Source organism: Vespa velutina, chromosome 4 (assembly GCF_912470025.1).
Source record: "Vespa velutina chromosome 4, iVesVel2.1, whole genome shotgun sequence".
In the NCBI taxonomy this organism is placed as follows: domain Eukaryota; kingdom Metazoa; phylum Arthropoda; class Insecta; order Hymenoptera; family Vespidae; genus Vespa; species Vespa velutina.
Genome location: NC_062191.1, coordinates 2,352,424 through 2,365,913, shown reverse-complemented (window position 1 = coordinate 2,365,913; position 13,490 = coordinate 2,352,424). Strand labels below are relative to the sequence as shown.

The 13,490-nt window shown below is 41.3% G+C and overlaps 1 protein-coding gene across 1 annotated transcript in view; it reads right to left on the bottom strand.

Moving 5' to 3' along the window:
- Positions 1-1,304: 1,304 nt before the first annotated feature.
- The window catches only part of LOC124948485 (mucin-5AC-like), a 26,405-nt gene continuing 14,219 nt past the window's right edge, over positions 1,305-13,490 (bottom strand). Inside the window, exon 3 of the mRNA XM_047492159.1 lies at positions 1,305-4,244. Within this exon, the coding sequence (XP_047348115.1) occupies positions 2,254-4,244 (1,991 nt within the window). The 3' untranslated portion in view covers positions 1,305-2,253. The remainder of the gene's footprint in view (positions 4,245-13,490) is intronic.

The following is a 13,490-nucleotide window of genomic DNA, read 5'->3' as shown; positions in this document are numbered from 1 at the left end:
CTTTTCTTTTTCTTCTAATTTTTTTTTTCTTCTCCTTTTTATATAATTTTTTCCTGTATTTTTAAAGGGCGGATATACATGTCGTTTAGCTCGATGTTTCTTCTTCGAAAAGAAACGGAAAAAAAGATATATATATATATATATATATATATATATATATATAAATGTGATCTCATTAATGAGACACTCGCGCAAGACTAGATAATACTGGAAGAGGAATTAAGAAGAAAAAAAAAATAATATTAATAATAATAATAATAATAATAATAATAATAATAATAATAATAATAATAATAATAATATAATATTATAATAATAATAATAATAATAATAATAATAATAATAATAATAATAATAATAATAATAATAATAATAAAGGAGAGACTATTAAAAAAAATAGGGGGAGACTATTAAAAAAAAAAAAAAAAAAAAAATAAAAATAAAAAAAAAATAAAAAAAAAAGAATAAAAGAAAAGAAAAAAAAAAGATGAAAACGCTCCAAGATATCTCTCGAACCAAACGTATGCACATCCGCTGTTTCTCCCTCTCCCTCACCCTCACTCTCTCACTCTCTCTCTTTCTCTCTCTCTTTCGCACATTCTACATCGACGTTTCATTCACACACCCACGCACACAGACGCACCAGGTCTCCTTCTCTTTTCTCTCAATAGAGAGAAAGATAGAAAGAAAGAGACAGAGAGAGAGAGAGAGAGAAGGAGAAAGAGAGATACACGCTTCTTTTGCGATCCAAGACGCGTGCACTTGTCTCGATCTCGTCCTAGGTACATACATACATACATATATATATATATATACATGTATGTATATGTATGTTGTATGTATGTATGTATATAGGTCCTATATACTAAGCTCTCTGGCTGGGTTGCTTCTTCGATGCTCTTTTGCTGATGGGGGCAAACTCTATAGAAACCGAGACACGAGTTGCCCGTATATTCAACGTAACTATAATACCAAAAGAAGATGACGACGGAGAGAAAAAAAAAAAAAAATAGAAAAAAGAAGAAAAAAAAAAAGAAAAGAAAAATTGCGATCATCCCTTAACGTCTTTCGTCATTTTTTATTTTTTTCTTTCATGATAAACAAAAAGAGAAGTAAAAGACGTTGTAAAGGACTTCCGTATTTGTCTAAAGAAATAGAGAAAGAGAGAGAGAGAGAGAGAGAGAGAGAGAGAGAGAGAGAGAGAGAGAGAGAGAGAGAGAGAGAGAGAGAGGGAGGGAGGAGAGAAAGAGAGAGGGATAGAGAGAGAGAGAGAGAGAGAGAGAGAGAGAGAGAGAGAGAGAGAGCTCAACACTTCTATCATATATATATATATATATATATATATATATATATATACACACACACATACATACGTGCTACGCATTCAACTATATATATTTGGCAATATATTCGCGAATAAATTAATCGTAGAAAAGATGATCCTTTATACAAAACATAATATACAATATACAAATATTTAAATATATGAAATTTTTTTTTTCGAGCCGATGCGCACACACCAATGCGCAATAGTTTGCCCTCATAAACCTTTTACATTTTCATAGTGTATACAAGTTAGCTCTCTCCCTAAATCGTAAGTGGTATGTTGCTCATATTCTAATCCCTCTCGCCTATCTCTCTTTCTCTCTCTCCCTCTTCCTCTACCCCCTCTCTCTCTCTCCATCTCTTTCCATCTTTCTCTTCTTCTCCCATGCAGGCATACTCACACATACATATAAATGTCAAGACACTCATGCACGCACGCGTGCACGCACATATAAGCAAACGTCCCTCTCATACGTACATGTGTATGTATACATTCTCGCACGTGAAAGAATAATAAATAAAACACTCGCGGCGTGATCAGACGTTACGATATAGTTGTAATAATAATAATAATAATAATAATAATAATATTAATAATAATAATAATAATATTAATAATAATAATAATAATAATAATAATAATATTAATAATAATAATAATATTAATAATAATAATAATAATAATAATAATAATAATAATAATAGTAATAATAATAGTAATAGTTTAATAGTAATTTATTTTGTCGGTGTAAAAACGTTCGAATTCCGGACTTAAATGCAACTCTTGTACTTAACGCAATGCGCATATCGCACCACCATCGTCCCCCTTCCCTTCCCCTTTCTCCCCGTTCCACCCCACCCCCGAAGGTGTGAGTCCAGTATAGAAGATTTACAGGATTAAAAAATCGGAGGGTGATTGATTGTGGTTCAGAGTTCCGGGGTTACTGGATCGAGTAGCCTTTTCTCCGGATCCCTGGAATAACCTGTGTCGTTGGCTATTGCATGATGCCTGCTCGAGGTGTTGCTCCCTGTTAATACACCGGGTTCACATCGACAGCCCTGCGAGGCGTGCCGCGCGTAACATGCCTCGCAAACGGCTACGCAACCCTTAAGCGGCCAATAGCAAAGTAAACAAGGCATCGCTAGGGTTAAAGCACTGAGACAGGCCCATCTCGATAGGGTCCTGTTGCCGGTGCAAGAACATGGCTGATCGGCACAACTCTCCCCATTGTCGACGTCCATCGAGGAAGGCCCGGTTGCACCGCTACCAGGTCCACTGCCTCCGCCATTGCCATCGACGCAATGATAAAAGAGTCCTTTAACGCAACACAGACATGAAGCATAATCGAGTACAGTCTCGGCGGAACAAAGGCAGGAATTATTGCAGAGCCACCTGCTAGGTAATGGGGGTGGTTCCCGACAAGATTCGCAACGACACCTCCCGCAATATTCGCAGATGATCGAGAGACTGGCCGGGTCGTAGGTCCTCGAGCCAAGGGTATTCGCTGGTTCCTTTGTAAAGGAGACCGGTTGTTTCGTCACGGCCCTCCTGTCGCCTCCCTCCCTCAGTATCCGAATCGTAGCAGGAGTCGTGTTAATCGTCGAGGTCGCACCCGACAGAATGATACCCGATGGATTGCTCGCGTCTAAACCACGACGCCTAGAACCGCTGGTATTGTTGATGACGGCTCGATGAAGGCTCGGTATGCCACTATCCGTGGTATGCTTACCTCGCGACCTTGCCCTCTCTTTTTTCGGACAATCGTTACCCGAACGTTTGCCGTCGATGGTGTCGACTAGGACGATACCGTCGAGACGACGTTCAACGACATTGGATTGTTGCTTGAACGGTGTCTCAACGTATTCGTTGATTATCCTCTCACCGTCCGGTCTCGGTGTAGCCAAGCTAACTTCGCCAAGCGGGCTCCTTGGCGGAGTGGGAACGTCCATCGAGGTAGGTGTTAAAAGATTTCTCGGGGTAACACCAGTTTGCAAGGTGGGCGCAGGCGGTGACGATTCGAAGCTCTGAGCTGGCGGAGTTCGCACGTTACTCGTCGGCCTACTCCTGAAGGAGGAACTCAAGGAGGAAAGGGGTGCCAACGGTGCCGTCAGTGGTATCCTCAGGGCCGTCGTTGTCGTCGACATCGAAGACGCCGTCGTCGTCGTCGTCGTCGTCGTCGTCGTTGCTGCTGCTGCTGTCGTTGTTGCTGTTGTTGTCGTTCCTGTATTCGTCGTCCCTGTATTCGACGGGGACGTTCTTGGAGGTGGGAACGGTCGATTATGGTCGTGGACGCGTACATGCTCGCCGTCGACGACGCCATTGACGACGGCAGCCCGCGAGAGCCCCGGTATCGCATTCTTCTGCGACATCTGCCGACCTCTCAGTTCAAAACTGTCCCCTTGCTGATGTCTCTGATGAGGAGGACGGTACTCCTCCTTCTTCGTCGCCTCCAACTCCTCCTCGTTCTCCCTACGATCCTCCAGCTGGTGCTGGTAGTTTTGTCGTTGCTGCTGCTGCTGTAATTGTAACTGTAACTGTAGCTGTTGCTGTTGAACTCCGTTTCCTCCTCGGAGTACACTCGGTAGGATTGATTCTTCTCCTCCCCCGCTCGCCAGTGATGCACTCGACGAAGACAACGTCGCCTGCCCGCTAGCCCATCGTTGAACACCGTTCGTCGGTGTTGCTGTCCTTCTACTACCTGGAAGAATCGGCGTAGTACACTGCTGCTGCTGCTGCTGCTGCTGCTGCTGCTGCTGTTGCTGTTGCTGCTGTTGGAGTGTTGTTGTCGTGATACGCACAGCCCAGCCCGCGCGAGGTGGTGGCACTCTCGACGGGGGCGTTCCATTAGCAAGGATGGTACTCGGTAATACTCCGCGTCCGCTTCCCCTCGCCCTCGCGACACGCGCTTCATCCCCACCTAAAATCAAACAAGCAAACATGCTACATAAATATCATCCTTCGATAATCAAAACTTTATTTCGTAGGGGTTGCTGAGCAGAGATTCTACACTTTGGAGACTTTAACGCGCCGACAAGCGAGATGCCATTTTACTAAGGTAAAACAGAGATTCGCCACGATGTGTATCGATCTACCTACGTGATAAGAACGAGTAGAAGAGAGAGAAAGAGAGAGAGAAAGCGGGAGAGAGAGAGAGAGAGAGAGAGAGAGAGAGAGAGAGAGAGAGAGAGAGATGAAAGAGACTCCTCAAGTGGGCGTACGTGGTGCGAGTGGGTGCTCGTAGTTCGCGCGATGCGACCGTTGATTCAGTGATCTTCGGCCCACTCGGTTGCGCCCACAACCCACAGAAAGAATCGACCGTTTTCTTTCGACCAAAACGATCCACGTACGGGTCCACGCATATTCGTTCAATCGAAGCCACCTTCGTGTTCGAAGTTTCACGATTTCTCTCTACCGATAGTTTTCACATTCTCAAATGTACACATACACAGACATATTTGTATACGCATGCGCGTGCCCGTTTACGTGTACGTGTGAGGTGTGCACGTGCGTTGTGTGTGGGTTGTGTATACGCTAATGGATATCATCCTTAAAGTGGCCCCAAGATTTTCCATCTTCGTTTATTCACAAAATTCGTGCCATTCGTGAGGTCGAAATGTTCGATAAAAACTCCCAAAGGATATTATGAGTAGGTACGAATGGTGATATATACAACGAAATTCTTACGGAGAAACCGCGAAGAACGTCCCTATTAAATTTCTTTTATAATCGACCCGACGTTCCACGGCCCACTCGGAGGCGCCCACAGATTTCTAAGAAACGTTTCAACGTTTCATATGTAATATACTCACTCGCGCGACGCTTCTCAACGGGAAGAGAGACAAAAAGAGAAAGACAGACGAACAGAAAGAGAGAGAGAGAGAGAGAGAGAGAGAGAGAGAGAGAGAGAGAGAGAATGGTATATGTATGTGTCTCCTTGGTTAATCCATCAGGATCGTATCACCCCTCGTATAAATACATACACGCACACGTACACATACACGCGCGACATATCATACATTGCACACACTAAGCAATCTCTTATAAATCACAATTTACGGAATCGTCCAAAGAGACAGGATCAATTCCTCCTACGTATGCAAACTTCCGCTTTAATCCCATTTACAAATTTCAACGTATAATATATCTTAATTTAAAAAATAATTTTATATTTTGGACGAGAAGAAAAGAGAGAAAGAGTTAGAAGAGGATTAATCTTGAACGTTTTCTTTCTCGCTTTAGAGAGAAAGAGAAATATAAAGAGACAGAGAAAGAGAGAGAGAGAGAGAGAGAGAGAGAGAGAGAGAGAAAGAGAGAGAGAAAGAGACACATACACACATATACAGTCACATACTACGTTCACGTACAAACGCGCACACATTCTTGAATAAACAGGCAATCCATTGAAGAGGGTGCCCTGTCCCATCCTCTTACACTTAGGGTAGAATATGCGGAGCTATCGTCGACGGACTGCCATAGGTCAGTCAAAAGTCCTATAGTCGTTCGTAAAGTTGAGATAACGTCGACCATTTCCGGCTTACATTCTGGTCTCTATCATCACTGTACTTTCTCCCCCCCCCCCCCCCTTCTCACTCTGTCTCTCTCAAGCATACACATATATATACTCTTCCTCCCTTCTCCCTCTCTCTCTAGTTCTTTACACTAAACACAATGGAACGTAGAAAAAAAAAAAAAAGAAAAAAAAAAAGTAGGAATGAGTAAATGAGAGAGTAGAGAGTAGAGAGGGAGAGGGGAAAAATGGAAGAGAACAACTTTCCAGGTAAAAGTATGAGATAAGGGACAAATTCTAGTCGTGAATCGATCGTGAGTCATTTCAAATGAAAATTAATGACCAACAACGTTAAGACGAGTGGAGGAAGGGGGAAGGTCTATTTCGTCGTCATTGTCGTATCGTAGTCTTCATAATTGTTCGGTAAAAGTGCCGATTCGTTAGCTACGTACGTCCTCCTCCTGTCGCGCTTGCTTAATATCCGCATTGCGATCAACGATCTCTCTCTCTCTCTCTCTCTCTCTCTCTCTCTCTCTCTCTCTCTCTCTCTCTCTCTCTGGACGTTATTCTTACGTGATCCGGATGCTACGCGAAACGCACGACTGATTGCGGCATCGGAAGCACGTTTCTTCGTATTTCGAATTCCTCGCCTACGACTACGTTTGTCTTTAATGAACAATCACGTCCATTATGTATGTATACGATCAAATTTACAAATTAATGGACACAGTAGTATCGTGTCTACCCAACGTCTTTATAAAGTCGAGCTTTGCTATGAATCGTAGCAATTTATTGGTATATATATATATGTATGTGTATGTAGAATATGTACATCGATACTAATATTATTTCGATAAAATGTAAGTGTATATATATATATATATATATATATATATATATATGCATATATTGTGAACGTTCATATGATTATGAAATCGACGCGATTCGGATATATGTTTTATTTAGAAATGATTAGAGAACGATATATAAAAGTCAGATAAATATTGTATAAAACTTTTTCGTACTTATCAATTTATACGACACTTTCATAATCATCGCGATATATATATATATATATATATATATATATATATATATTCTATCGAAAGACAAGAAAATATACGTGGGCCCAGAAGCATTTCCGGTAAGCGACAATAAAGAGAAAATAAAAACTAGCGGACGTGTTCTATAAGAGAAAAAGTAAGAATGAAAGAAATAGAGATAGATGAACGAACGAATGAACGAATGAACGAACGAACGAACGAACGAACGAACGAACGAACGAACGGACGGACGGAAGATTAAGATAGATAAATAGATAGAGATGGAAGGACATCGAGAAGTTAATTGGAACGAAAGAAAAATAATTTCATGTCGCGAAGCAGGAAGCCGGAGTACGATAAGACCGGATGTCTCGTCTCGCGATACGTTCTTCCTCGATAGATTCAGTCTCGGATCGCTGATAAAGTCGAAACTGAAAGAGAGACACTATAAGAGAACGAGAAGAGAAAACGAGGATGACGAAGATGACGATGATGATGATGATGATGATCATACTAACGATGACGACGACGATGATTATTATAATGAGAATTACTGTAATTCTATCGTTGTAGGAGTATTTAATCGTAATGAGAATACTTTTAAACGATCAACCTTGATGAACTTAACTGATAGATTTCTGATGATCTAGAGTTCTGATACTTGCATTATAATAATCATGATGACGATCATGAAGAAAAAAAGAAAAAAAAGAAAAAAAGAAAAGAAAAAAAAAAAAAACAAACGCGACAGGAAGTATAACTGGTTAGCCGAGATGGGATCGATATAATCGATACTTTTCTCTCGTAAAAACGTACATAGAGAAGAGTATGTAAGTACGTATATTTCTACGTAAGAACGAACATACATACATATATATATATATACACGTGTGTGTGTGTGTGTGTGTGTGTGTGTGTGTTAGAAGACAGAGAGGGATCGTTGGACGAGAGAACCTTGAAAATGAAACGTACGTTATACCGGGCGAACCTTTTACTTTCGATACTATCCTACGCGAGCGTAAATGATATGTCAGAAAGAGATATATATATATATATATATGTGTGTGTGTGTGTGTGTGTGTGTGTGTGTGTCTGTGTGTGATATATATACATATACACAGATAAAGATAGATGTACGATACACACGATAAATGACTTTAGTCGCGTTGAGTTAAATACATGTTGGACAATGGAATGAAAATATACGATAGCGATAGAAAAATGTTAAATATAAACAGAGAGTAGTAGGTATATAGATAGATTATTTGCAGGATATATGAAGAAAAAAAAAAAGAAAAGAAGAAAAGAAAAAGAAAATTTTTTTTTCTTTTCCATTTCTTTTTTTCGTCGAAAAATTTTTCACGAAGACGTAACCACCCACACACACACACACGCGCGCGCGCAAAAGATAGAGGAGATAATAAGATTTATTATATCTCTGCGAGAATTATTTGAGAGAGAGAGATGAAAAAAGAACGAAAAAAAAAAAAAAAGAAAAAAAAAGAAAAAAGAATAAAGATAGAAAGGACAAAAAAGAGAAGAAAGGAAGAAAAAAATACAGATAGAAAGGGGAGGTAAAAGAAAAAAAAAAAAAAAAGAAAAAGGGAGAGAAGAAGAAAAACTTACTGAAGATTCATGGGACTAATGGAAAAGCAGAAAAGAGCGTGGAGCTCGGTGTCTCGTCGTAACAGCAGGAGAGCCGGGGCCAGAGGGAGGGCGAGGGGCAGGGTCCGAGCGTGTTGGGGGCGTGTCGGCAGCGGCACAGCACGCACGCGCGCACAGAGATACCAACTTTCGACCGGCGATCGTTCCCGTCTTCTCGTCGTCGAGTTCTTCGTAGGAAACGAATCTAAAATCGTCCATCCAATTCTCTAACACGATGGGACTTCGTACGAAGGGAGAAGAAGTAAGTAACTCTTCTAAGGAGAGATAGCCTGTGCGCTGTAGTGTCGTTCCCTTTTACCCGTTTTTGTTTTCTCCTTCTCGAGATCCAAGACCCCGAGCGTGAACGCGAATGTGAATGTGAGTAAAAGAGAAAGAGTGAGACAGAGAAAGAGAGAGAGAGAGAGAGAGAGAGAGAGAGAGAGAGAAAGAGAGAGAGAGATAGTAGTTCTCCCGCGTTGTTTACGAGCAAGCCGTCGCTCGGAGCGTATCGACGAGCAGCCACTCTTGTTGCGCTACTGCCTCCGCTCTTACGCCGCTACTACACACGCCACGACGGTTCTACTTCCATAAGGTAACGTCCGACGTTAGTAGACCGACTACTACTACTACTACAATTTTTGCGAAAGAGGCTAAGCTCTAGGCTTGCTTGCTTGCTAACTTTCTTGCTTCGTTTCTTCATTCGTTCGTTCGTTCGTTTGTTCGTTCGTTCGTTCGTTTCTTCCTTCCTTCCTTCCTTCCTTACTTATCTTCTTTCTTTTCTTCTACCGTTTTCTTCTTCCTTTCTCTTCCTTCCCCTTTCTTCTTCCACCTCTTTTTCTGCTTTCCTCGAAGATCTTCCACGGTACCCTCTCTCAACCGATTCTTTTATTCGTTTTTCTTTTTTTTCTTCTTCCTTTCTTTCTTCTTCTTTCAAGCGAGCAAAATTGAGAAAGGGAGAGATGAGAATAAGTGAGAGAGAGAGAGAGAGAGAGAAAAAGATAAATAGGAATAAGACGAGAATCCAACGATGAGACGACAAGACCGACAAGACCGACGACGACGACGACGACGACGACGACGACGGCGATGACGACGACGGCGATGCTTGGCGGCGCGTCTCGTGAACGCGAAAAGCGCGACGGAGAATATAATGAAAGAATTATTCGGAAAGAAAGAGAAAGAGAGAGAGAAAGAGATAGAGATAGAAAGAGATAACGAAGAATAACGAAAACGATGACGTTCACCCTCGAATTATACGTGTGAATATTATATATATATATACATATATATATATATATATATATACGTATGCGTGTATATTACTACTATGGTAGAACTATGTATAATATATATATATATATATACACACTACTACTACTACTGCTACGGTACACGACACAAGAAAAAGAGAGAGACGCGCACGAGCGCTGTGCTGGCGAACGACTGACAATGGACTCCCGGTAAGCGGTTAGAAGCGACGAGAGAAGGGGGCGCGCCGTACGTGGAGTAGGGAGACGGGAGTGCCGATTGGACGGAAGTGCCCGAACGACGGAGACGGAAGAACCGAGCGAGAGAAAGAGACGGAGGAAAGTAGGACGAGGCGGACAAGAGGGGGGCAGGGGAAGCAGGAAGAGAAGAAGGTGGGAAGGAAGCCATGAATGGCGACCGACGGACGAGGGGAGAGAGAGGAGCGTAAACGAGCGAGCGCACGAGCAAGTGAGAGAAAGAGAGAGAGAAAGAGAGTGGGCAGCGGCCCGGTCGTTCGTGACGGTACGACGTTGCCATCTGGCGATATTGTAGCGAACTACCGAGACGCAACACGAAGCTTTTCATGAATGAGCGGAAGCTATCATTGAAGCTTTGCATTGAATGAAAACATTACCTCTCCGCCTGTCGTCCTCGTCGACGAGCGTAACGACGTCGACGGCGAGGCGCTTGCCTCTCGACGATCGATTCATTCGATCGCTAAAGAGACAATAAATATCTGTACATATATATATATATATATATATATATATATATATATGTATGTATATAAAATGTATACTTATATATATACATATATATATATACACATACATATGTATATATATATATATAGAGAGAGAGAGAGATAGAAAGGGATAGAAATAAATGGAGGGGGAAAGGTGAGTGAGTGAGTGAGTGAGTGAGTGAGTGAGAGAGAGAGAGAAGAGCTCGAGGCGTTGTCTCGTTCAACACATAGAGGAGGAATGAGACGGAGCGAGATAGGAACATACGTATCGTGTTCCATGGCGCATCGATCGAGTCTTTCTTTTGACGTCGTTCATGGCGTTTTACGGCGGGCACGTTACATCCATCGGCCAGCCGATGGTGTGCCCAACGGCATTCTCTCTCTCTCTCTTTCTCTCTCTTCCTTTCTTTCTTTCTCTTTCTCTTTCTCTCTTCGAGAGACCGACGTTTTCAGGACCGTGTCACGCGGTAAGGATCCCCTGGAAGGTCGACCAGCCGTCCGCGCGCCGTCCATTCGCGTAACGCGTACGCCAAGTCATCCTACTCTGGGACTCGCTCCGATCGTAACCTCGAAGAATGGCTCTCTGTGTCGTCGTGTGTACGTGTATACGCGTGCTTATTTGTATATGTATATATATATATATGACTATGTTGTATTTTTGTGTATATGTGCGTGCATGCTTAAAAGAGAGAGAGAGAGAGAGAGAGAGAGAGAGAGAGAGAGAGAGAGAGAGAAAGACTCGCGAAGTGGCAGATGTTTCCTGTCATCGACGTCGATCGTCGTCGAGTAGTAGTATCGATTCATGCGCCTATGTTTTTCTCTTGGCAAATGGATTATCTAGATCAATTCATGCGATAGAAATAATATATATATATATATATATATATATATAAAGAGAGAGAGAGAGAGAGAGAGATAGATATATAGAGAGAGATAGAGAGAGAAAAAACATTTTAAAGATAAGTTTTTCAAAATGTGAGAGAGGGAGAAAGAAAGACAGAGATAGAAAGAGAGCAAGAGAGAGAGAGAGAGAGAGAGAGAGAGAGAGAGAAAGAAAGGGGATACGAGGGATCGCAAAGGTTTTAGTAGTCGGGATTTTAGTCAAAGCAACTACATCAAAGTTCGTTCAGCCCCATCCCGTTCCTTTCTTTCCTATTCCCGTCCCTTTTCTTCCCTCTTGTTCGTTTTCGAGAACAACAACAATCCTACATTATAGTACCGTTTCGTCTTCTCCATCCTATTCGAATGCGACTGTAAGCTGCTTCTCTTCTCTTCGTGCTAGCTAGCATAGATGAACCTAACGAAAGAACGAACGAACGGACGGACGGACGGACGGACGGATGGACGGACGGACGAGTCGAACGAACGAGTCACGAGAGAGGGCGCAATAGGGGCGGGAGGGAGGGGAGGGGGAAGGTGGAAGGGAAGGAGGGAGTGATGAGAGGGGTAAAGAGAAAGAAAGAGAAAATGAGAGACCGTCTTGTTCTGCCGCGCTACTCGATTCTATATTTATCCCTCTCATTAATTCTATCCTCGTCGTGCACCGTTCATTCATTGGTGCGACCGTCTCTTTCTTTACCTTACCCAGCCTTACCACCCGCCGTCTCCCGTCTCTCTTCTGCGTACGCACGTTCATTCATTTCGTCTTTGTCTCACCGCCGTGACTGGATTCGACGCTCTCTCTCTCTCTCTCTCTCTCTCTCTCTCTCTCTCTCACTTTTTCTTTCCTTCTCTATCGCGACTGGCCACGTTATTCTCTCTCTTTCTCTCTCTCTCTCTCTCTCTCTTTCTCTTTCTCTCTCTCTCTCTCATTCTGTTTTTCCTTCCTTCTCTACTACCGTACCCACACTGCAGTGGCAATCGCAGTAACGTAACCAAACAATTCCGGTCCTGATCCTTTCTTCGATTTTTTTTTTCTACCCATTATACGTCGACGACAAAATTTTCTTCTTGCTCTCGTTAAATTTTTTCTTTTCTTTTCTCTCTTTTTCCTTTTCTCTTCTTTTTTTTTTCTTTTTGGATTTTTTTTTCTTTCTTTTTTTTCTTTTTAAATATTTCTCTTCAAAAGGTAAAACACATCATTGATGAATTTCCAATGAAACTGACATGTCGATTAAATTATTTTCTATTACAACGATATTTCTACGATATCTCTCTCGAGAATTTATCGATTCTCTTTGACTCGATAAAATCAACGACAATTGGTATTCGATGACAAAATGTGAAGATCGGATGAAAATTCATAAAAAAAGAAGAAGAAGAAGAAGAAGAAAAAAGGAAAGAACAAGAAAGAAAGAAAATAAGAAATTAAAAAAGATAAATAAAAAAGATTTTACGTTTATTTTACTAGATATAAATTATCATGATCGATTGTTACGTTACTGACAAGAGGAGAGACGCTAGCGTGTCAAGAGGGAAAAACGAAGGGGTTGGTCGTTGGAGCGAGCAACGAAGCGAACGTTGACGAAGGTCCAAGAAGAATATCTCTTCTATCGAGAAATTATATTAGAAATTCGAACGATTATTATATTTCATTAATATACAGAAAGAAGAAGAAGAAGAAGAGGGAGGAAGAAATGCATTCAGTATTTTTCTCTCTCTTTTTTTTTTCCCTTTTCTTTTTTTCTTTTTCCATCGATCATTCATTCCATTCTCTTGGCTGAAGAGGAAAATTTTCTTTCTTTTCTTTTTTTTTTCTTTTTTCTTTTTTTTTTTAATTCGTTTAGCTAACATTTGCGAATAATATAAACGGGACGACGAACAAACGAAGAAACAAACGAACGAACGAACGATCGATATACATACACGTATATATACATATATATATATATATATATATATGTATACTAAATGTGCAGCGTGCATTCTAATCGGTGACGTTTCCTCTCCGAATATGCAACGACGTATGTATATACATATATAATATATATATATATATATATATATATATATATATATATATATATATATTCTTGC